General features: G+C 47.8%; 2 protein-coding genes across 9 annotated transcripts; one reads left to right on the top strand and one right to left on the bottom strand.

Annotated features, from left to right (window-relative positions):
* Positions 1-7718: 7718 nt before the first annotated feature.
* Positions 7719-11110, top strand: DERL3 (derlin 3). 8 transcript variants are annotated; one of them, XR_014949153.1, is made up of 7 exons: positions 7719-7863; positions 7941-8003; positions 8245-8318; positions 8676-8769; positions 9761-9963; positions 10119-10209; positions 10463-11110. XR_014949153.1 is itself a non-coding variant. In XM_015878037.2 (7 exons), exons 1-7 carry the CDS (start codon positions 7771-7773, stop codon positions 10569-10571), a joined length of 720 nt encoding a protein of 239 aa, XP_015733523.1. In that variant the 5' UTR covers positions 7719-7770; the 3' UTR covers positions 10572-11110. The 8 variants fall into 8 exon arrangements, 6 of the variants coding, with proteins under 6 accessions (XP_015733523.1, XP_015733522.1, XP_085412162.1 ...); XR_014949152.1 differs by having other exon boundaries at positions 7938-8003; XM_015878037.2 differs by having other exon boundaries at positions 9768-9963.
* Positions 11111-13155: 2045 nt separating this feature from the next.
* Positions 13156-22774, bottom strand: SMARCB1 (SWI/SNF related BAF chromatin remodeling complex subunit B1). Its single transcript, XM_015878035.3, has 10 exons — positions 22585-22774; positions 21267-21378; positions 20740-20769; positions 20000-20129; positions 19257-19394; positions 18894-19021; positions 18435-18601; positions 18028-18218; positions 14415-14546; positions 13156-13527 (listed from the first exon to the last, which is right to left on the bottom strand). Exons 1-10 carry the CDS (start codon positions 22675-22677, stop codon positions 13488-13490), a joined length of 1161 nt encoding a protein of 386 aa, XP_015733521.1. The 5' UTR covers positions 22678-22774; the 3' UTR covers positions 13156-13487.
* Positions 22775-22800: the final 26 nt, after the last annotated feature.

The raw sequence follows: 22800 nt of genomic DNA, 5'->3' as shown, positions 1-22800 counted from the left end.
GAACAGGAACCCATGAGAAATGTGGCTATGCTGAACCTTGCCCTCACCAACAAGGAGGGGCTGGTGAGTAACGTGAAGCTCAAGGACGGTCTTGGTTGTGGTGACCATGAAATGGTGGAGTTCAAAATCTACTGGGTGTTAAAGAGGGTGCACAGCAAGCTTGGGACTTCAGGAGAGCAGACTTTGAACTCTTAGTTAGTTAGATTAGCAGGGTGATGTGGGGGAATCCCTGGAGGGAAGAGGTGCCCAAGAAAGCTGGTTGGTATTCAAGGACCATCTTCTCCAAGCCCAGAAGCAGTGCATCCCAAGAGAAAGGAAGGCAGGCAAGAATGCCTGTTATCCCAAGGAAGCACTTTATAATACAGCGGTCAGGCAAACTCAGCATTTGTGTCCAGAGGGGTTAATGCTGTGCTTTGTAAGACAGTGCATCATTATCACTATCTGAGAAATGCTCTCTGGAAGGGTCTGAATGGGCACTGTGCATCTGAACTGTGCACAGTCTAGAAAATGAAACTTCTACCTCATGTCATCACAGCTACAGGCAGGGTTTAGGTGCACTTGGGATGTTCCTGTCGCCTTGAACACCCATCTTGCTGGCTCCTGCCAGATCCCTTCCCCTGAGTGGCCTTTCTCTTTCAGCTAGGAGCTGCAATGGGACAAGAGGGAGCAGGCAGGAATCTAAACAGATGTTGAACATTTTGCTTTTTTTTGCTGTGTTACTTTGTGCAGAACATGATTATAGACTACGCTGGCCGGAGGCCGCTGCTGCTGGGAGGATACATCCTCATGGCAGGATGGGCCACCGTCTTCACGGTCGCTCTGAGCCAGCAGGTAATAAACTTCACTGGATTATTTAAACAATCAGCCTTTGCTTTTTTATGTGATTGAGGTGTCAAGTGGTGGCAAATAACAGTAAGTGCCCTCATTTGCTTTTCCCTGTGGCTGCAGACTCAGATTAGCTGGATGCCTTATCTCAGCATGGCCTGCATTTTCACCTATATCCTGAGCTTTGGAATTGGACCAGGTCAGTTCCCCACATGTTTCACTGAAACTTTTGGATGCCATTAGAGTCTGGAGTTGTGTGCAAGCTTTGAAAGTCATTTCTTGTCACAGTCTTTACAGTGTCATAAGATTGAACTAATTATGAGCAATTTTCACAGCCAGATTGCAGTGAGAAGAATGTGGGTTACAAAACCTCTTCCTGTAGTTCATTCCAACATGAAAGAGATGAAATAATTAGCCAGCCCTTAATATTTAACCTAAGACTTCTCACTGCAGTTTATCAGAAGCAGTGCATCCCAAGAGAAAGGAAGGCAGGCAAGAATGCCAGGAAGCCTCTGTGGATCAACAAGAAGCTCCTGAACTTACTGAAGTTCAAAATGAAAACCTATAGGGAGCAGAAGCAGGAACAGGTTACTTAGATACCAGGAAGAAATTCTTTACTGTGAGGGTGGTGAGACACTGGAACAAGTTGCCCAAAGCAGCTGTGGATGCCCCCTCCCTGGAAGCACTGAAGGCTGACCTGGATAGAGCTGTGAGCTACCTGGACTAGAGGGAGGTGTCCCTGCCTCTAGCAGGGGGGTGGAATCAGATGATCTTAAGGGTCCCTTCCAACCCAAATCATTCCATGATTCTGTGTACTGAGTCACCTATTACATTAGGATAACACACTTGACTTGGCAAGTGTCTTGCCAGCTGATTTACATTCTCTAACTGGGGCTGCGTGTTCATTGGCAATACAGTTCCATTAACTTTCTTTCAAATACATGACAGTTTGGGGTAATTATTCAGCTGGATCCAAAGCTGCCCACATTCCTAAGCTCTGAGGCCAGCTGGTACCAAGGAGTGTACGTGGTTTTGTACTGTGGGAGGTATCAATCAGGGAACCAACAGAGCTCCCCAGTTGTTCACAGAGGCACAGAGCTCCTCATACAATGCATTTGTGGAGTACGAAATTGAAATTCAGTTCTGTTTCAAAACCTTGGTTAACAATTAAATACCTTTATGCAGGTAGAGGCCCTCCTGTTATCTCTGAGAGGCTCCAGCCAAATTCTAATGAGTAGAACATGTTGCATTGCACAGCAATGGCGGCTTCTTCCATGACCTTTCATCTTTGTCTTCTGGCTTATCTTTCACGAGGATGGCAGCCTTGTACCCTTCCTGCACTAATCACACATCACTTCTGCAGGACAGATCTGATGGGCCCTGGGTAATGAGGCCAGCCAATGTGGGGCTGCTCATTGTTCCAGAAATGGTTCCTTGTCCCATGTGAGCTGCTGAAGATGGTGTGGCAGCAGTGACAGCAATGGCTTGCTTTTTTCTATACATTCTATACATTCTCTACATTTCAAACTATTCAGCATAGGTTCAACTGTTTTTAAACCCCTCTTTGTCCCTGGTCAGTTGTTGCTGCCGGTCCGTTCTGCACAAGATTCTCTTTCAGGACATGATAGCGCCGAGTGCTGCTTCACCTTCAGCCACTGAGCGGCAGGAGCAGCACGGGATGCTCGCTGCTGTGGCTCACTGTGCTCAGCCCTGCTGGGAGCTCCTGCAGCTCTCCGCCTTTTCCAGCAGCAGCCTCGGGGAGTGAATGGATCTTTTTCTTTGCCCTCCGTCTCACCTGTGTGCACTGCACTGTATCCCCGCTGTGCTGAATTCCTGCTGTGCCTTTAAAGATCACAACATTGCCAATGCTCAGCCTTCAGGATGAGTTCTTGTGCCATAGCTGATGTGTGTAGAGAATCTCCAGCCTGTGGCTGTCACTGGCATGAAGTGCTGTGCTGCAGCTACACAACTCCTGGAAGGAAAAGCAGCTCTCCAGCACTGCCATGAGGACTTGCTTCCTTCTTCCCTCACTGAGCTCAGCTTGTCATAGTTAGGTGAACCATGATGCCACAAGTATGGGATGACAGTTCTATCGAGAATGTGATGCCATCTCTGTGTGTGTAATGATCTGACTGCAGGAGCAGGCAGAATCCTGCTGTTAGAAGCCTCTCAGCACACCCTTTGGTCCGCCCTGCACTGGAAGGTTTCTGAATGCCAGGGGTCTCATGCCAGGTCCTTTGGGCCAGCTGCAAGCACACTGTGAGAGGAGGAGGGGTCCTGTTTCTATTAATGCAGCTTGGCTCTATAGGATGCGTTCTCCCCACATACCCTGCTCTGTAACCACAGGGCAGATCTGGAGCTGTTCCCTGGCTGAAACTGGGTTGATCTGAAGGCCAGAGAGAGCAAACTGTGGAACAAAACCTCCATCCCTAAGTGCAGGAGAGAATCCTTTGTGGTGCCATGTGGCAACAAATGGTGCTGGATGGTCCTGTCTGATGTCAGTGTCAGATTCATCCTGTTATCTTATTTAGTGCTCACTTCAGGTTGGGGTCTTTGTTAGAGATGTTCCCAGCTAACTGAGAGCCACCTGGACTAGGACACAGGCATAGTCCTGGCTCCAGTGAAAACCAGAGTGCAAATGGCCCTTCTGACAGCACACCCAGGTGTATATGCTGCATTTGTGCAGCCGAAAGTAGATCTTCTTTTATAGGAAACAAGTGTTGCCTGACAGTCTCTTAGCCAACTGGCCACAGTGGTTGTGAAATGAATCTTACAAAATGAGTGCCCTTGAATGACATTCCCCAGCGACAGCTGTGGGAGGTGACCGTGGTTCAGAGAACAGATCACAAGGCAGAACTTAACAGGAGTGATGAAGCACTGGGAAAAAATAACTGTGCTAAGAGACAGTGGTTTCCTCTCTTGATGCCTTCAATTAATGATCAGAATCTGGATTAAAAGAGAACCTTTATTTGGATATGGGACCAGACTCTGCTTGAAGAGGTTGAGGTGAGATTATCTTTCTCATGGTATGCCAGAAGAAGTTGTATCTCTGAACAAAAAGGCATAAGAATTAAAAACATAAACTTTGATTTACCACAAATCCTGTGCAACCCACTTGTCCTTGGAGGGCTGAGCAGTAAGTGCTATTTTTAGTTTCTTTCTAATAAACAAGCAAATAAAATACCAACAGCAACCAAACATCCAGTTCTTCGTGGTTCATCTAACCCTGACTTTAGCCCTCAGACTGTAGACTTTGCTGATGTGTGATAGACACAAGACTCAAGTGCCCCAGGTAGTTATGGTTACATGGCTTATCTATGGGCTGTGAGTCCGTGGAGTGGAGTTTCCAGAACTGGAGCAGAGTTGCTTCGTGTCTGCTTTGTGGGGGGCCTGGGGTCCTTGGTACCCATCATCCATACAGCAAGGATGGGGTCTGAGAGCAGAAGTTGCCTTTCCAGTGCCCTGCACCTTTCTGAACATGTTCCACATGTGATTACACTCCCACTCACACAGATGTGTGCCTTGCACAGGGCTGGCACAGCACATGCTGGGGGGCACTGGGGTGAGTGAGACCTCACAGGCAGCTCACTCAGCCTTAAGTGGTTGGTGGGCAGTGTGAGTTTGTCCTGGTATCCAAACAAAGCAGAGAACTGCCTTTCAGTACCTGAAGGGAACTTACTCCCAGGAGGGGAGTAAACTCTTCGAAAGGGCTGATAATAGCAGGACACGGGGAAATGGTTTTAAGTTAAAAGAGGGAAGATTTAGGTTGGATGTTAGGGGGAAGTTCTTCACTAGGAGAGTGGTTAGGCCCTGGAACAGGCTGCCCAGGGAGGTTGTGGATGCCCCGTCCTTGGAGGTGTTCAAGGCCAGGTTGGACGGGGCCCTGGGCAACCTGATCTAGTAAAGGTGTATGTTTGGTGGCCCTGCCAGGCAGGGGGTTGGAACTACATGATCCTTGAGGTCCCTTCCAACCCGGGTCATTCTGTGATTCTGTGATAACTGGGGCTCTGCTGCAGGATGGAGTGCTGGTCTGGGAAAGGGCTTGGGGTGAACACAGTCCTGCTGCATGCCATGCAGCTCAGCTGGAGGGATGTGCCATCTACCACCCTGCTAAATGTCATTAGATAGAGCTACAAACAGCGTGCTAGTGGCAGGAGAGAGCAGAGGGCACACCTCCAGCTGGACACTCACTGCATATAGGGCCAGGGGCTGTTTTCCTGCCCCAGCACTGCTGGTGGGGTGAGTGGTCCCATTAGAAGACCACTGCTTGTTGGGGTCTGTGCTGACCTGGTGTACCACTCCTTTCATCCCGTGACCACAGCAATTGCTGGGCTGGGCAACAGGGGAGCTGACGCCTTTAAACAGAGCATCTGTTTATTCTTGAATCAATTAGGGAGGGCAGTTAGATCTTGAACTTGTTACTGAGCCTAAAACAATTATGATAAAAACAAGTTCCAGATGGACTTGAGAGGAATTGTTTTTGTTTTCAGTAAATTAGAACAGATTCCATGTCTTCAAGTTCCTCTGGCATTTATGGACAGGAAACACGAATTACACACAATAATTTACTACAAACAAAGGAGGTGAACTCTGCAACAGCCCATTTATCTTTGCTCATGTGCCTCCTTGTGCTTAACTTGGAGCTTTCTTCTTTGTTTTTGTACTCCTTGCTATTTCGATTTGCAGAATCAAGACAGGAAGCTGCTGTGTTTCTGTTGTGGGGTTAAACTCACCTGTGAGCCCAGGCAATTATTTGCACATGCCATAAAATCCCCCATGAAGGCAGAGAACAAAATCAGAGGTAACAGTGATAGTCTGACACTGTGCCTTCACAGTGTGGATTCACAGTGATGGGTGTACGACACATATGAATTATTCCCATCCAGGGCCATTTCTTTGTGAGCTGATTTGTAGATCACAAAAGTTTATGGTACCACAGGTTTCTGTTGCTATATCTGCACGTGCAGAACTGATAACAGTGCATGGGAAAGCGTTACCTCTGGTATCAGTACACTTCAGTGACCTGAGCAAAAGCCACAGGTGGGGCTCAGGAGCACCCAGATAGACCTTTATCAGAGCCCATATAAAAGTCTGGGCATCAGACCACTGCTGGCAGCAGCTGAGCCCACATCAGCTTTGGTCTCTGGGCAGGGGAAGGACAGCAGGACCAGGCAGGAGGAAATCACCAAAGCAGCTTCTGAGCAGCGTTCCTGTTCTGGCCGTCCCTCCTACTGTCTTGCAGCTGACACAAAGAGATTGGGTTGGTTTTTTTTTTGGGTTTGAACTGGATTCTGTGGTTTTCTGGAAGGAGCCCTGTCAGCATCCCTACAGAGGTATATAATAAGTGCTGTGTGGCTGGGCTGACATGAAGTGGCGGAAGGGCATCATTCCCAAAGACTATAAATGTGACAAGGATTGTAATGCGGACTGAAGCTGCCCTGGGCGCACTGTGATGCATGAAGTCAGCTTGGCTGCTCTCAAAAGGAAGTGAGATCATGGGCAGAAAGCTGCCTGGGAACTGGTGGGGTCACAGGTTTGTCTGGTCTCTTCCCATGCTGAGAGGGGAGATTCTGGATGCATTTCATTGCTTTCCCACTTGATTCCTATATAAAGAAAGCCTCAAGCATAAGCCTGGAGTTTAGAGAAGCAGAGTTCTCAACATTTGGCTGGCAAACAAGAGAAAAGGAGGAAAATGACAAAGTGATGACATTTTTTGGCCTTTCATGTAATGTCTGATTTGCACATGGAGTAATTAGGATTGATCGTTTCAATTCTCATCTCCTTGTTGCTGGTGAGTGTGGGCTCCAGGCTGCTGACCTGCCAGCAAATGGGCTCCAAGTGTTTATCTCCAGTCTTGGTTCAAGCAAGGTAGGGGCATGAGTCACAGTGCTTGAACTCAGCTCCTGACTGTGAGAGCAGATAGGAAACCTCTAATCCTCCATCCAAATGAGCAGATATTTACCCATGTACTTCTTTCATCCTCTATTTATTTACTCTCAGTTCTTTTACTCAGTTGCAGCCACCCTTCTGCTGGGTGGAAAGCTGTGCCAGTGGGACTTTGGGGCTGAAACAGCCCCACGGATCCAAGCAACACTTGGCAGAATCCCTGCCCCCAGTCAGGAGCTCTCTGTCCCTTCTTGGCCTTTCCAGATGAGGCTTTTCTTTGACTCAGCTGCAGTTTTACCATCCCCTGGGCTCCACTCCCAGTGTCTGCAGTGCAGCTCAGGCCACCATTGCTGAGCACTGAGCACTCAGAACCCACCCCCCAGTGCCCACCTGTCTGATCTTCCCTCTCTCCCACTCTGTTACTTTAACATCACTGTCCCCTCACCTTCCAGCTGCATTTTGCCTCTTGTCAGACAGCAGTCACAGCGGATGTGGTGGAGAACGCAAGGACTGTGCTCATGATTTCAATTCCAATTCGCTGAGGGCTTAAAGAGGAGTCTCAGGAAAGCACCACAAGCTCAGGGCGGGTTTATCTGGACCTTTATCACCAGCTCATGCCATCACAGAGCGAATCACAGAACGACCCGGGTTGGAAGGGACCTCAAGGATCATGTAGTTCCAACCCCCTGCCTGCAGGGCCACCAAACATACACCTTTACTAGATCAGGTTGCCCAGGGCCCTGTTCACCTGGCACAGCCTGCTGGGATACCGGCACCTTGTGCTGCCTGCTTTGACCTCTCACAGTTCCGGGAAGCACTTCAGCGCTACAAACAGGAGATGGGATCATTACACGACCTCCTGTATCCCCACAGCCCCGTTGGTTCACGTGTCGTTCGCTGGTTGCAGTGCATTGCAGGGCGGTGCTGTGCACACACCGCGTCACTCCCACGTGGCACAAAGCCGCGTGTACACGCCGCTCTATGGGGCGGGGATTCGTTGTAGCGCTGGGGGGGCTGTTAAAGGCCCCGCGTTGAGGCCGGGCGCTGTCGCCGTGCGCCATGGCCTACCACGGCCTGGCACAGGAGTACATGGGCATGCCGGCCGTGACACGGGCGTACACCACGGCATGTGTGCTCACCACCGCCGCCGTGGTGAGCGCTGGGGGCAGCGGGGCGCTGTGCTGGGGGGGTGCGGGGGTGGCAGCTGACCTGCTTGTGTCTCTCAGCAGCTGGAGTTCATCACCCCGTTCCAGCTGTACTTCAACCCCGAGCTCATCTTCAGGAAGCTCCAGGTGAGGAGCGGCACTTATTGGCTGTGATGGCTTTGATGTGACGTGGGGTGAGCGGTCGCACTTGCTGTGGGTGCTGAACTGTGTTAACTCCATCGTGAAACAGAGTCATCTCCCATCTGGGTCGGTAATACGTGTGTGGTGTGGGGGTCCACGTGTAGGTACGGCAGCATCTGGCATCAGGCTGCTGTCTGTGTGATTGGGGGAGAGCCACCTGCCCACCCTGTTCTCTCTTCTCTTTCAGATATGGAGGCTGATCACCAACTTCCTCTTTTTTGGGCCCCTGGGATTCAGTTTCTTTTTCAACATGATATTTCTGTATCCTTTGGTCTCAGTAAGGCTGTCTGCTCACTCTTTGGCTTAGCCGTGATGCCCCGTCCCTCCATTCTTCCACACTGCCCTGTCGTACAGAACACTGGGGCTGTTCCCAGGGTGCTGGTGTTGGCCCTGCTAGTGGCCTCTGCTGTTCCCCCTGTTGGAGGATGAAGCTGCTCGTATGGTTGCTGCAGCAGATGAGTAGCAACACCACAGAGACTTTCTATTCTTCTCTGGTGCTTGTAAACCTGCTGACCACCTCCTGTACTTGCAGCTGGCTGTTCCTTTATGAGGCCTTGCTGGAGATGCAGGCAGACAGCTGTTAATTTCCTATACCCCTCCTTTCTCTCCTGCTCTCAGGTACAGGTACTGCCGCATGCTAGAAGAAGGCTCCTTCCGTGGAAGGACAGCTGACTTTGTCTTCATGTTCCTCTTTGGAGGGTTTCTCATGACAGTATCCTTTTGAGCAGGGTGAGGCCCTCTGGGCTCTTCTGAGATGCTGCAAATACCATGGGGCTCATCTGCCAGTTGTGTCCCATGCTGCTGTGTGTGGTATGTAGCTGGTTGGGGAACCCCAACACCATGGGCTGCAGGCAGAGCCTCACTGTACGTGTGGCCCTGCACTCCTTCTGCCCCATGGGCCTGGAGGGTTGGCTGGAGCCTGGCCTGAGCCCAGCCAGTGTGTGTAGAGGAGTGTAAGTAAGCCACAGGAAGAGCTTCTGGTATTAATTATATCTGTGAAGTGCTGATGCGCCTGGAGTGGGAAGTGCTGCCTAATCCCAGGGGCAGCATGGCAGGGTCTGGAAGTTCTGCCTGAAGGGAAGCCTCTTGTTCAGCTCTGTGAGGAGCCCACCAGCTGAGCCAGTGCAATGGCAGGGCTGAGGTGAAGGGCTGCTCAATAGGTGTGAATAAGTGTAAGGAAATGAAGTGGGCAATGCAGAGCTGTGAGCACAGGGAGCGGGGTGCCTGCAGGCCAGCAGTGTGCTGGGCACTGTGAGCCCATCTGTCTTTGCACCTGGCCATGTGTCCTTGCCTTAAGTTTGTCTTGCAGTAACTAAAGTAGTCTGGGTAGGAGACTTCCCAAGCACAAAAGCTCTTTGAAATGCCTTGCAGCTGCCTTAGGGCACAAGCTCTGGCAGCATGAAGGCCCTTCTCTGAAAGTCCCTTCTGATAATCACTTGATAGAGAAGGCCTAGGGCACCCTGGTCTATTTTGGTTGTAGCAGGCACCTTAAGGATCAATCGCTGTAGGTGCCATGTCTTGTTCTGGGGTGCATGGAGAGAAATAGAATGTGGAAGAGCATTGGTGCATCTCAACCAGCTCAGGAAAGATTTGGTGGCGTGGGCAGCATCTTTCATGCCAGTTAGCTGAAACTTCCCTATCTGCATACATGCTGTGCTGCCTGGAGGTGGTGTGCAAGGTAGGCTGTTTCCTTGACTCGGTAGTTCCTAGCTATTTGGTCTCTTTGCCAGCCTGTTTTTCCTAGGCCAGGCTTTCACCATCATGCTGGTGTACGTGTGGAGTCGCAGGAACCCTTACATCCGCATGAACTTCTTTGGGCTCCTCAACTTCCAGGCCCCTTTCTTGCCCTGGGTCCTGATGGGCTTCTCCCTGCTCCTGGGCAATTCCATCATTATTGATTTGCTGGGTAAGTCAGAGCTGGTGGGTAGAGGGGCACTGTGCAGTCACACACAGCTCACGTGGATCTGATGGGTGCTGTGGTGGCGTTGGGTTCATCCTGCTTAAGCCCCAGCAGGCAGAGGAGGCACAGCTGGCCCTGACCTTGGTGGCATCTCTCCCCAGGGATTGCAGTGGGTCATATCTATTATTTCTTGGAAGATGTCTTCCCCAACCAGCCTGGAGGAAAGAAGTTGCTTTTGACCCCCAGTTTCCTGTAAGTAGAGCAGATTTTCATTCTTGGGTTTACAGTGTTGCTTCCCAGCTTGGATTGCTTCCATAGCAAACAGGTGTGTGGCTCTGTGGGGTAACCTTTGGCTGTGGCTGTTAGTCTGGCTGTTAACATTGTGTTAAGCCATAGGACCCGCCTGTGAAGGGTTGGGGCCTTCTTGGAAGGCTGGGGGTTTTCTTTGTCTTCAGCTCGCTCTGTTAACCTGCCTTCTTGATGGGATACGTGTATCCCTTGCCAGGAAGATGGTATTTGACACACCTGAAGAGGATCCCAACTATAACCCCCTTCCTGAGGATCTTCCTGAAAACCAACCTGGAGACCAAGACCAGCAGCAGCGACCGCTGTAACAGGACTTTTGTGCGGCTGGATTCCTCTCTTCTGGCTGCAATTACGCTGTGCCCCAGAGATCTCACTGGAATACCACCAGTTGCCATTCTGATGTGTCATGCTTCACTGTTTGTATGGGTAACCCATCTTCCTCTTGTACTAAGTGGATCTGCAAAGCTTTGCATGTAAGAACTGATGAATCCTTATGAAGGTGTTGTAGGGAGAAGGGCTGGAGGTTGTGGTGGCTCCTCAGCTACCTGCTGGGGTTAAGTATCAAATGGGATATGAAACCAGTTGCTCATTCTCTTGCTGTTAATGGCTTGCTCTATTGCAAGTCACTTCTGGCCTCTGTACAAAGACTAATGCTCTCACAGTTGTGAGACATCTTTTGGGCTTTCAGTCAAGTAGTGCACCTTGTCATGGTGTAAGCACAGCCAAGTCTCCCAGGCAAAACCCTACCATAGTGGAATGCAGCTCAACTACTCCCTTTCCTCTGAGTCCTCCGCCCTTTTTCATTGTTGTTTCCAAAGAGTCTTTACATTAAAGTCTTTATTTTTCAGTTGTGTGTCCGTTTCTGCCAGGATCAGAAGCCCCAGCGCTCTTCAGGACTTTGCTCAAAGCTCCCAGGCTACTTGCTCAGGATTCTTTAGTTTTTATTCTCATGGCAAGGCAAAACTTAGTCCAGTTGGAAGCTTTCCTTCACTGCTTCACCCTGCAGGATGTGAAAAGGGGGTGAGGTATGGATGGAGAAAGGGAGGCCCACAAAAGGGGACATTAATTGGAAGCTTGTTTTAGTTGGTGACTGAAAGTAGCACTTGATACTAGCAATCAAGGCAGTGTGTGCATGCTGTGATTCCACTCTTGTGGAATCCACCTCAGAATCTTAGAAGTTGAACACAGGCAGCTGTACTAACTGAATCTGATCATTCCCGCTGTCTTTAGTGCTTGTGTGCTTCTACCAGACCTCCAAAATGCTTACAGTGAATCTGCAGTGTATGATAGCTCAGTTAATGGCTGTCTGTTCAGCTACGTGCTTGCAAACCACCACTAAAACTACTAGAGGTGTGAATAACCAGCAGCCAGAGAATGATACAGAAGCCCTACGGCAATAGAAGGCTGAACCACAGCCATCCCACTCAACTTCTTTGCAGGCTTCCCATGAAAACAGCCTGGTAATGGAAAGCTTTAACTGTTTTGCTGCACTTTTGTTTCTGCGTAGGGAAAGAACCATACATGCAGTGATCTTATGGATTGGTACTGGGGCTACACAGGCCCCAGCTGTGTGCTTTGTTCATGAGCAGAGCTGCTGTTGTCTTTAGGGCACGCAGAACTGCAGCTCTGGAATGCAGAAGCTGAGCTGCACTCAGTGTGGGCTGGTTATTAGATGAAACAGAAGAGCTGTGCATATGGGGTGGGAAAGCTGCTGCTCACTGTTTCCTCTCAGTCCTAATGCTCAAAGCAGCCTGTTCTCATCTTTCTGAGCTGAACTCCTGTGCTTAGCAGCCTTGCCTCTAGTTTCTTGGAGGGAGTTTCTGCATTCTCTATGGGTCTTGAGAAGCCGAACAAAGTACTTCTAAGCTTGCTACAGAAGCTCAGAACCTCCTTTTTGCAGAGCTGAATCATGAGCTGCACAGCAGTTTTGTCTGTTTTGATTGCCTTCCCAGAAGGGCTGCTTGCAGGAGATACCTGATTGTAACAAGAGGCGGCTGAAGTGTTCTTAGAAAGAACTGGAGTCCTTGAATCCACCAGGCAAAACACATTCTGCACTGTCTTACATGCAGAACTAACCTTTCAACCTCTGTCATAAGAAAAAATGGGGGGAGGAATATCACTCTGGCACAGGAGTCTGGGCTAAGACTGCAATAATATTATTGTTAAATTGCAAATTTGGGGTTTCTGTGTACTGACATCTGGAAGAAGTTCTCTCCCACCCTGGAGTCAGAACTAGTTCTGCTATTACTCAAGTCTAAACATGATAAATTAAGGCCAGCAAGTAGTTTTGACTCTGCAGGCAGTGTGGGTGGACAAGCAAGGATCGTAAAACCTACTGGCTTTATCATAAAGGTCTAAATGCAACTATCAGGCTGCCAGCAAAATCCATCCTGTCTGCAATAACTGGCAGTTCCTGGCAGTGAAAGCTCTATCAAAGAGCTGGTGGACTCAATTCTAATTAGATTTATTTTAAGGAAGCTTGACTTTTTTAATCTCACTTCAATGAATTTTCTGTTTGTTTCTTTTTAAACAGCCCAGGAAGAGACAGATTGTTTCTAGGTTTGCAAAAACCAGACACTGCAGTGCTGAGGGAATTTAGCATCTAAAGCCAAGTGCGTAGTCTTTTGTGTACTGTAACTTGGCTGCTTACGTGAGTAGATAATGACAGCAAAGCCCGCTGCTGAAGGGATGCTGCAGTCTCAGTCACTGAGTGCAGGCTTTAACTTCTGCATCACGTCAGAGACGTTATCATCTTCCAGCTGCAGTTTTCACAGAGAGGGAGAAAAAGAAAATGAACATCACCCATCAACTCTTATACCCAGAAGTGACTCAGTTGCTATAACAGGATGCAGTGTGAGATTCAATCCTTATTGAAACATACTGAACTCTGCCTTAGTAGTATGCATTCCTTTTATTTAAAAAGTTGTTCTAGTAGTGCATGTCGCACCTATACAAAAGTATTTTTACACTGTCCACACACAGGTATTATAAGGGCTCCAACGGTTGCCACAAGTCTCAGCTAGATCATGTGCTAATGCAGCATTCTTGGTACGTGGCCTCTAGGCTGAGGGAATGGGGCAGAAGTCAGCAGTACTGGGAACTGTTGGCAAGAGGCACGTGTGTCCCCTGAGGGACGGTAAGACCCCCTGCCAATCCTAGATCCATTTGGGGAGAGGAATAGGGACAACGTCTGTAGGAAGAGCACCAGTGTCACAAGAGGAAGTTTACCAGGCTGGAGCAGTGTTGGCCAAGCGTCTCATGCGCCTACGAAGAGAAAAAGGGTTATGGTGAGTGCTGTGTTACAGATATGTGAAGCCTTACTAAAAGTGATGCTTTGGGTGAGGTTACTGAGCATCTTTGGTCACTCGAGTGCTCCTGCTCACAGTGCTGTGACCCCACTTTCAGCAACCGCTTTTAGGGCAGTTTTGCTCATTCACTGAGACTGAACCAGTTGCTACTGAGAACTATTGAGATGGTGCTGGCTGGGAAGAAAAACAATTATAAATCTGTTAATCAGCAATAAAATACACCTAAGAAAGATCCAAGCCAGCGTACTTATGTTCCCACAGCACATCATCTGGAGGGATACTAGCAGTTCATTTATACTGCCAGAAGCAGCTGCAGTTTAACCAAGTAGGAGCAAGTGCTTTTGAGTGCTTGCTGAACACTGCTCAGTGGGGCTCTATGGCAAGCAGAGCTCCTCCTGCAATGACAGAAATGCTCATGTGCCGGCAAACAGGTCAACATTCATCAGGCTGGAGTGGAGACCCTGTCTGTCCCTACATCAAACAGCACTTTATCCTACACAAAGGAATCCTTCTGGCAGGAATTCACATGACAGTGCACGAAACTTCAATGCTTTTGATGAATGCCTTCCTCCAGAAACACTTCCCCCTGCACATGCAGAGAGACCAGGGGGGAAAAAATGAAACTTTGTTTCAAGCAGGATATGGCTAAAGTAGACAGTTAAATATTTGTGGAGTGAGGTGATAACAGTTTAATATCCTGAAGCAAAAAGGGCTGTGAGGTTGTTGTGGTATGCAAGTTTGAAATCCTGCCAGTTGGCACTCAGCAGAGAATAAAGAAACATCAAGGCTTTTAACTTCTGTCTTAGGGACAGGCCAGAATGAGAACTGAACCAGGGGCAGCACCTCGTATTTCTGTCCTGATCTCTGATCTTCTTCTCCATCTCAGCGTCTGTGAGGGTTTCCAGAAGAGGGCACCACTGGTCAGCATCCCCCGTGTTGCGAATGGCGATTTCCACAGTCGGCAAAGGGTTCTCACTGCAGCAGCAAGGCAGAAATCAAAGCAACGTTCGTCAGTGCTAACAGTGCACTCCTCTGGGTTACCAGCCCCGGTGCAAGAAACAAGCACAGCAGATCATTTTAAGTGTTTCAGGCTTAAGCTCTCAGTCAGCCCCAGTGGACACAGTCTGGTTCCCTGTAGTACCCTGGGCAGTTACCATCTCAAGACCAATTATTACCAACTCTACAACCACAAGAGAAAATAGACATCAAAACAACTGTGGCAGAAGTAGCTCTCTCCTATTAAGGCCATTATGTACTTGGCTGTCAGGGTTCAAATGCAGTACACACAGGCAATATTTGTATCAGTTTATGAACCTGACAGTGGAACAAGGACTTTCTCCCCACTGCCATGGCACAGGCTGTCCTTTTTGAGGACCTGCTGTTGTAACCACAGACCGTGATTAATCCCAGCACAAGCAGTGAAACACAGAGCTCTGTTACAGATCACAAGGTTGCTCCTCAGAGATCTGTCTGCCCTGAACAGCTGCATTATCACACGCATAAAAATGTTTACTCCTTCACCAGTGACTTTCCAGCAAAAGTCAACAGGAACTTACCAGGAGTAGCTTCCCAAACATCGAGGGTGGAGCTGGAAGCTCAGCATAAATACAGAGGAGCCTCAGAATGTAAATGTTTGCTTTGAATTCTCGAAAGCAGTTCAGCACAAGTGTGTCTGTGAATGTGTACGTGTGTGTGAGCGTGTGTGAGCCCTCACACAGGTGTGCATGTGGATCCCAGGGATTGGTCCCCACCAGGATCCCAGCACTGATGCTCGGCCATCTCATTCACAGCAAGGAACACTTCAGTGCCATCCACCATGGGAGCAGGCAAAGTCTGCATCAAAGCTGTTAGAAGAAAAATGAATCCAACACCTTTGGTATCTGATCCTGGGAGGAAACTTTGGTCCAATCCACCTCCAATATTGCTGATATCCACTAAAGCAACACTTGAACTCAGCCACAAAATACTGAAAATTCCAGGTGAACTGCTAGATCCTGACTTAAGCACGGTAAATGAGGTTGAGACCATGCTATCAGCAACGAGCATCCATTAGGATTAAACAGGGGCTAGAAGGCCAGCTCATGAGCATTGCTTACATGCAGTCCAACCTAGATACCACATTTCTGTAGGGCAGAAATAGAGAAAATGAAAAATCCTCCCTCATCTCCTAAACTTCATCATAGGACAATGCCCCCTCCTTTATCTGTTAAACAAGAGGTGCTGGCAGAATGACTGAAAGGCACTGTCAGCTGTGGCATTCAGTGGAGCACTGCACTGCCTCTACTGGGGCACAGCACTGCAGCCAAGAGGGAGAGGTGTTCCTCTGAAAAGAACAACCCCATAGGCATGCAGGTTTGATGTTCAATACAACGTCATTCTGGTTTTGAAGGCAGAAGTCTGGGTATAAAACTGCGTGCTGCCCTTAGAAACATCTCAGCACTGAGGCAGGAAATGTTTAGTACACCATCCCCTGAAAATCACAACTGAATCAGCTACCAGCCACTTCCAATCCTGTCCCTTCCATTGGGCTCTCAGGCTCCCCTTGTTTTGCAGAGAGAAACCAGCTGAAATAATTGCCCTGGAGTTCATCAACTGAAGGACAGTTTCAGCTCTCCCTCTGATGACTAAGAGACACATGACTTCCCAAATCTCCAACTCCTGGAGATTTTAAGGTTCTTTTGATACATCTACAGCAGAATCTTTCCTTACATCGGCGGAATAACTTTGGAGCAACCATCACTGCTGTGGTTTGGGAATTCAGGAACTACCCAACCACAAAACCCAAACATCATTAATCACAGGAAGGTTTCAAAAGTACTCCTTTGCAAAAAGAAGAGAGGGAAGAGGAGGGCATATTTGTACTGTGACAAAAAAAGCAAGTCTTAAATTAGGTGCTTTCTGCCTCTGAATGGTTCACAGCTATTGTACTTTATTTCTGTGCTTTCCTTCCTCGTTTTTAAATCACCCCCTTAAAAAATGGCAACAGCCTAAAGAAGGCCTGAAATCTACCTATTTGAGCCACCCCAAAAACAAAGCACTCTTCAGCAACCAGGGACACATATAAAGTAGATGTGTAAAGCAGCAGGGAAGAAGAAGCAGTACTAGAGGCATCATATTGCCACTGACTGCCCTCCAAGCTCCCACCCATCCTCAGCAACACATACCCACTGCTCTAGCTGTTCCACAGCACAGATCTGCAAATATCAATCTGCTGTCATGGATAGCAAGGGAGAAGTCAACTCCCTGCTCCTAGAGAAGAGTTTAACTTCCATGTGAACCACACTAGGGATTAGCTGCAAGCTTCCTTGAGCTGACCTCCACAAAACCAGCGCCAGTAGCACCTTTCTCCCACCTCTGCAATACATCACTTGCTGAACTCTCAAACTTCCTCAAGTGTCACCATGGCCTGAGGTCAAAAAACCCACCAGCACACATTAAGGAATACTTAACAGACTGCAGACTAAGCAACATATGGAGGATAACATCTGTGCAGTACATTGCCACAGAACTCTGCACAGCACAACTGGAAATAATTAATATTAGGAGGCAAGTTACAAAGCTGACTAATCAAACCTGACACTGTTGCGTTCCAGCTAAGAGAACTGCCTGTGATCAAACCAACCTCAACTTCATCCAGGGCAGAGAGCTACAGTGTCAGTCAGGCTTAGCTCAGAAGACCAAAGCTTGGCCCAGGTCAGACAGAGCTGATGAGACAGAAACGTATCCAAGGCTCATCATGTGCAGACATTAGAAGAAGGCACAAGGTTTTCTGACAGTGTTAATTAGAAAAGCCTTTCACTCTGTGGCAAAAACTGATTTCATTGATATTTGGCCCTGGGATGCACTACACCCACCACAAAAAGATCTCTGAGCAAAAGCACAAGCTGGTTGAGAGGCACCAGGATCTACAGAACAAAACACACCAGGCTCCAGATCAAAACTCTTCATTTCTTCACCAGTCAGGCAGCCAGCAACAAGGGGCTGTGCCTGAGGAAGACATGACTGCAAATGTGTCACGTACATTTAGAGTGCTATGGTTAGATCCACTACTAACATTTCTGTTATCCAGAGGACTCCATCCATTTCATACAAGCAGCACAGTGTCTCTTACAGCTCACCAGTAACACCTCACCGTCCCATGACGTGTGACTCACTTGCCACTTCAAGACAGACAACTGTCCAGAACAGTGAGAAGAAATGAAACCATGTGAGCTGCTAACCTTGCACAAGCAGTGGTCCTTAGATAATACCAGCTTAGGGGATCACCAATTGATGAAACAAAAGGATGTCCAAGAAATAAAACAGTCTTTTAAGAACTATATAGTATACAATCTATAAGAACCAATTTCAAATTAAGCTTTCTACACTGTGTCAGCAGTTCAAGATTCGTTGACGTTAACAGCCATGAAGTAAGAAAACACATCTACACCCATCCAGAAAGATGGCAGTTCTGTACCTGAAGGCGTATGTCTTCTGATGCCAGCTCAGCTGTCCCCGGATGCTGTAGGCAATAGTAGTGACAAACTCCCCACCCAGGCCAAGCTCTGAGCACAGCTTCAAGGCAAACTTCTCTGGTGAATTCTCCTTCTCTGACATGTCCCATTCAAACTGGTCTACAAGGGAGATGTTCCCTACGTGGATGTTAAGCTGGAGACAAGGGAAGAAACGAGTCATTCATTTCTCAAGGACAAAATCTAACCTGGATAAAGGATTGGAATTAGGAACTCCTTGGTTTTGAGGGAAGTCTTTGTGCTATCTCTCCCCCATAAATAAATAAACAAAAAATCCAAAAAACCAAGAACACAAAACTAGAGAAATGCAAGTATAGTTCAGCTCTCATTCTACTGCCTCCCTGTAATTTACCTTAATAATAACACGCTGGTCTGACTGATCCTCTAGGATGCTGTCAGTTGGGTATGATTCAATCTGTTGTCGGATGGCAGAGGCAATAGCAGGGACAAAGGTCAGAGGATTCAAATCCAGGTCATCACAAAGAATCTCTGAGAACATTTCTGGGGTCATCAGCTTTTCTGATACAGAACAAGAAGACATTTTTCTCAGCCACCAATGTCTGCCACTTACGGAATACACAAAATTAAGATCCCATCTAACTTTTCAGATTACAGGTATTCAGGAATTACTGCAATCCATGGAAGTGTTAGGGATCTGCTAAGAGCCATGAGAGCCGAATAGGACACATCACTGTAGAAGAGCTTAAAAGATTTTCCTATATGGGGCAAGGACTTGCTTGTTCTCTCTTCATATTTGGTAATGAATGCAACTGTATTTTTCTAGTCTCAGGAAACTCTCCCTCCTACATACCATTCATGTTCCATGTAAATGCATCTCTGAGTTTCTGTCCATCAATTTCCATATCAAGCCTGATTGGAACCAGAACCTCCGGCTGGGATGCGTTCTCATGGATGACTGCTGGGTCATGGTCATCAAAGCTAGAACAAAGAACATCAATAGGGCATGTGGAATAGAAAATGATACATCTGGCATGCATAGAAGGAAGGTGCTTTTTATTGTTACCATCCCTATACTTCAACTTTTCAATTATTAGACATAATCCTCAACACAAAGTTACAGGGCTCTGGCAGCCACCTGCCTATCAGAGCAGCCCCCTGCAGTGTGTCATGTTAGTAACTGTTTCCACTTTTCTGAAGAAGGAAGCTGTCTTACCACAGAGGGAAAGTCCTCTTCTTGTCCCTGCCCATGCGATTTCTGTTAATGGTTGTTGAGCATGGTACTGCATCCAGGTGATGAGAGCTGTTGGGCAGTGTCGGCACCCATTGGTTGTTCCTCTTTGCCTTCTGTTCTCTGCAGAATGACACTCTGTGTTAACCTGCAGGCCCCGAACACCACTGCCACTATTTTTAAACTTAGTATCATAAATTACGAGTTCCTTCCTAATGACAGTTGGACTGAGAACTCATTCCACATTATTGCCTTCAAACTCCATTTTCCGGCCCACAACTATCCACTGCATACGAATCCAGGTGTACCACCAATACATGCTTCATATTTGGATTTCCTGTCTATGTTTACAGAGGAACTGCTGAGAAATGCGACATCTCCAGCAAAAAGTATGCGCAGAGAGTGTTCTGCAGAACATCTGCTACAGTTGGAATGAAGTAACTGCAAAATGAGCTGTATCATCAAACACTAATGTTTTTCTTCCTGTAATATGTGGGCAGCAACCCAATCCTTACAATTTGAAGATCTTCACTTGACCAACATTGCAAATATCTGCTAGCACAGACTTGCAAGCACCCCCCACATGCTGCCTTGGGTTTATGTGATTTCTGCTGGGACAGGACAGTGCTTCCAGTCCACACTGACACGTTCCAGCAACTTCATTGTGCCCCTGGTCCTCACCAACACTGAGGTAGTTGAGGTACTGAGGTCACCAACACTGAGGTTACCTGAGGTAGGTGGGAGGTTCTGTGCTGATAGACACTGCCTTGTATTTCTCATCATTTCCATCCAAGATCTCTTCCACTTCAGAGGCCTTTAACAGTGTCACACTGGTGGCTAATGTTGTATATCCATGATCTGTTACCAGGAAAGATGCTAATAGTTAACATGAAAAAGCATTACATAGCATATGGCATAAACAAGCTGAACAGTGAAAAGTGGAGTCAGTGCAGGTGGGACTAGCAAAAAACACATCATTAAAATAGTAAATAGTAGATAAGCTTATAAGTAATAAGGGGGAAAAAAAAAATCCTACATTAAATAGCCCCACACTATCACATCATTTTGCTCTGCACAACTACAGTCTGCCACAATGATGTAAAATCTTTTCCACAGTCCAGAAAACTATAAATCCTCAGTGGACTTAATAGTGGAAATGGAGATATAACACTCAATGGAAAAGCGAGTGGCTGAGCAGACACATCAGATACTAATGAAAGCTAAGCCAGGGAGTACAAACTCTTAAGACCTGGAAAAAGGGAAGAACCACTGGACAGATCTTACTGAATTGCACAGACCATTAATGTTCTGAGAAAGAAAAGTTCAGCATGTGATGAGGATGCACAATGGGATGACCACAGGGAGAGATCAGAGGATGAGATGTTATTATATGCTGTAATAACGCCAAAGGTCATGGCAGAGATTATTCCTGTAGCACAGCTAAGCATAACACACAAATCAGACTTACATCTTCTTGGACTGTGAGACCGCTGATTTTCTGTTGGGAAAGAAAGAAATCAGCAACAGGTCAGCAGGATATTAGAGGAAGGAGGCTTAAGTATAGAATGAACCACGTATCTTTATTATGCCTTAGCCTGAGGAACACATGACAAGTTGCACTGCTAATGAATATAAGTTCTTAATATTAGTCTCCCATCAAAAATAATACCAAGGTGGCTGCATTCTCACTGTGGTGGTAACATCAGTAGAAACACACTGCAAATTCTGGGAGTCATAAACATATAAAGAACATGAGCATCCTTTCAATGTGTTAAGGGACAGAACCACCCCTCTTTGCTACTAGAAATCTCTTCTGGAATATGGTATTTAACTTGAGGTGTGTCTTTTGCATTGTGATAAATGCAGCCAACTCCAGGACAGCCACATTTTGCAGAACGCTGTCACAAAGCCCTAAAGGTACACAAGCTTCTGAGCCTACAGAGACAGTTCTTCAAGGCAGACATTTAGACTGGGAGCATTTCCTCATCTTCTTACCATGTGAAGATGCCACTATCTTCTTCCTTTCTTCTACTGTGGCTAATCGTCTCCAGAGCGAGGGATACCTCTTGTACAGAGAGCCCCGGAACATACGCAGGTAATTCCCCACCTATAAGAAGAAAAGCAAAGATGTGACCTGGAAACGTATTCCATTTAAAGAAACGAATTATCAAAAACTGAAACAAATTTTCAATAATGAAACAATAACAGTGACCTCATAAATAACCTCCTAAGAGGATTTTTTTTGTTGCTTTTCACAATTCACTGTATCAGGTTTGGCATCATAAAGCACAATTTTTGGCACAATACATAGCTCTTATCAGCACTTATTTCACTAGTTTGCTAAGAAACTCCAGCTCATTGACAGAAATCAGTTTTTGTTTATTTTTGGGACTTTGCTACATCAGCACAGTGTCCAGGAAGGATTTAATGGAGCTGCACACCCAGCTCTCCAGCAGCATCCCTTTCACCAGACACCGCTGGGATCACAGAATCACAGAATGACCCGGGGTTGGAAGGGACCTCAAGGATCATGTAGTTCCAACCCCCTGCCTGGCAGGGCCACCAAACATACACCTTTACTAGATCAGGTTGCCCAGGGCCCCGTCCAGCCTGGCCTTGAACACCTCCAAGGACGGGGCATCCACAACCTCCCTGGGCAGCCTGTTCCAGGGCCTAACCACTCTCCTAGTGAAGAACTTCCCCCTAACATCCAACCTAAATCTTCCCTCTTTCAACTTAAAACCATTTCCCCATGTCCTGCTATTGTCAGGACTGCTTTCCAAGAGTGGATGGCTCAGACACACACAGCGCTGCCTTGTGCTCTACTTTAAGCCCTTGGAACACGCAGGATGCGATCTGTGCCTCTCCAAACCCGCTGACCAGCAGCACAGCAGCTCTGCTCTTCTCAGCACAATGCAACACAGCAGTGCAGGCTCCAGCAGGGTTCGCTGGACAACACAATGAATTCTAGGCTCTGCGACCAGGTTTTTTAACTGCTGCTGTACTTGTAGAGTGTGTATAGTTCACAAAGGGGCTCACATTCCCTGTCACACAGGCCTTATTTTGACCTTAACATCTTTCAGACCATTTTTAATTGTAACTTTATAGCGGGGGGCTGGAAGGCGATCCCTCCTCCTCCACGTACCCTGTGTGGCACATATAGCCAGATAACCTGCAGTTATGGCTCCTTTTAACAGCACAATCCCCACAGTATCACAGCACCAAAGCCCTTCTGCTCCCACACAGCGCTGCCCACCCCACAGCCTCGCCTCGCCGCCTCCCCCCCTCCCCGGGCCGCCGCCATTGTCCGTACCTCGGAGCCGATCATATAGAATTCTCCGTCCTCCTCCAGCTGGAACTTAACGGGCTTCTGCCCGAAGGTTTTGCTCAGCGCCATCATCATCATCGCTGCGGCCCGGCGGGATCCGGCGGCGCTGAGGGAACCGGGGCGCAGCGACAACGGCAGCGCCTCGGCCTACTCCGCTGCTGCTCTGCGCATGCGCAGGGCACCGCCCCGCCCGCTCGTTCC

The sequence above is a fragment of the Coturnix japonica genome, chromosome 9 (assembly GCF_054131305.1).
Source record: "Coturnix japonica strain WE chromosome 9, WE-NBRP24, whole genome shotgun sequence".
Lineage (NCBI taxonomy): Eukaryota > Metazoa > Chordata > Aves > Galliformes > Phasianidae > Coturnix > Coturnix japonica.
This window is presented reverse-complemented; position numbering and strand designations above follow the sequence as displayed.

Excerpts from the sequence above, each read along its gene's own strand:
- SMARCB1 (XM_015878035.3), bottom strand. The coding sequence starts at position 22,677 with ATGATGATGATGGCGCTGAGCAAAACCTTCGGGCAGAAGCCCGTTAAG. Across the intron at positions 18,219-18,434 it reads ACCAGCGTGTTATTATTAAG|CTTAACATCCACGTAGGGAA; the intron begins GTAAATTACAGG and ends CCTTGTCTCCAG. Across the intron at positions 14,547-18,027 it reads CAGAAGACATACGCCTTCAG|TGAGAACCCTTTGCCGACTG; the intron begins GTACAGAACTGC and ends TTGCTGCTGCAG.
- DERL3 (XM_015878036.2), top strand. The coding sequence starts at position 7,771 with ATGGCCTACCACGGCCTGGCACAGGAGTACATGGGCATGCCGGCCGTG. Across the intron at positions 8,004-8,244 it reads TCATCTTCAGGAAGCTCCAG|ATATGGAGGCTGATCACCAA; the intron begins GTGAGGAGCGGC and ends CTTCTCTTTCAG. Across the intron at positions 8,319-8,675 it reads TTTTTCAACATGATATTTCT|GTACAGGTACTGCCGCATGC; the intron begins GTATCCTTTGGT and ends TCCTGCTCTCAG.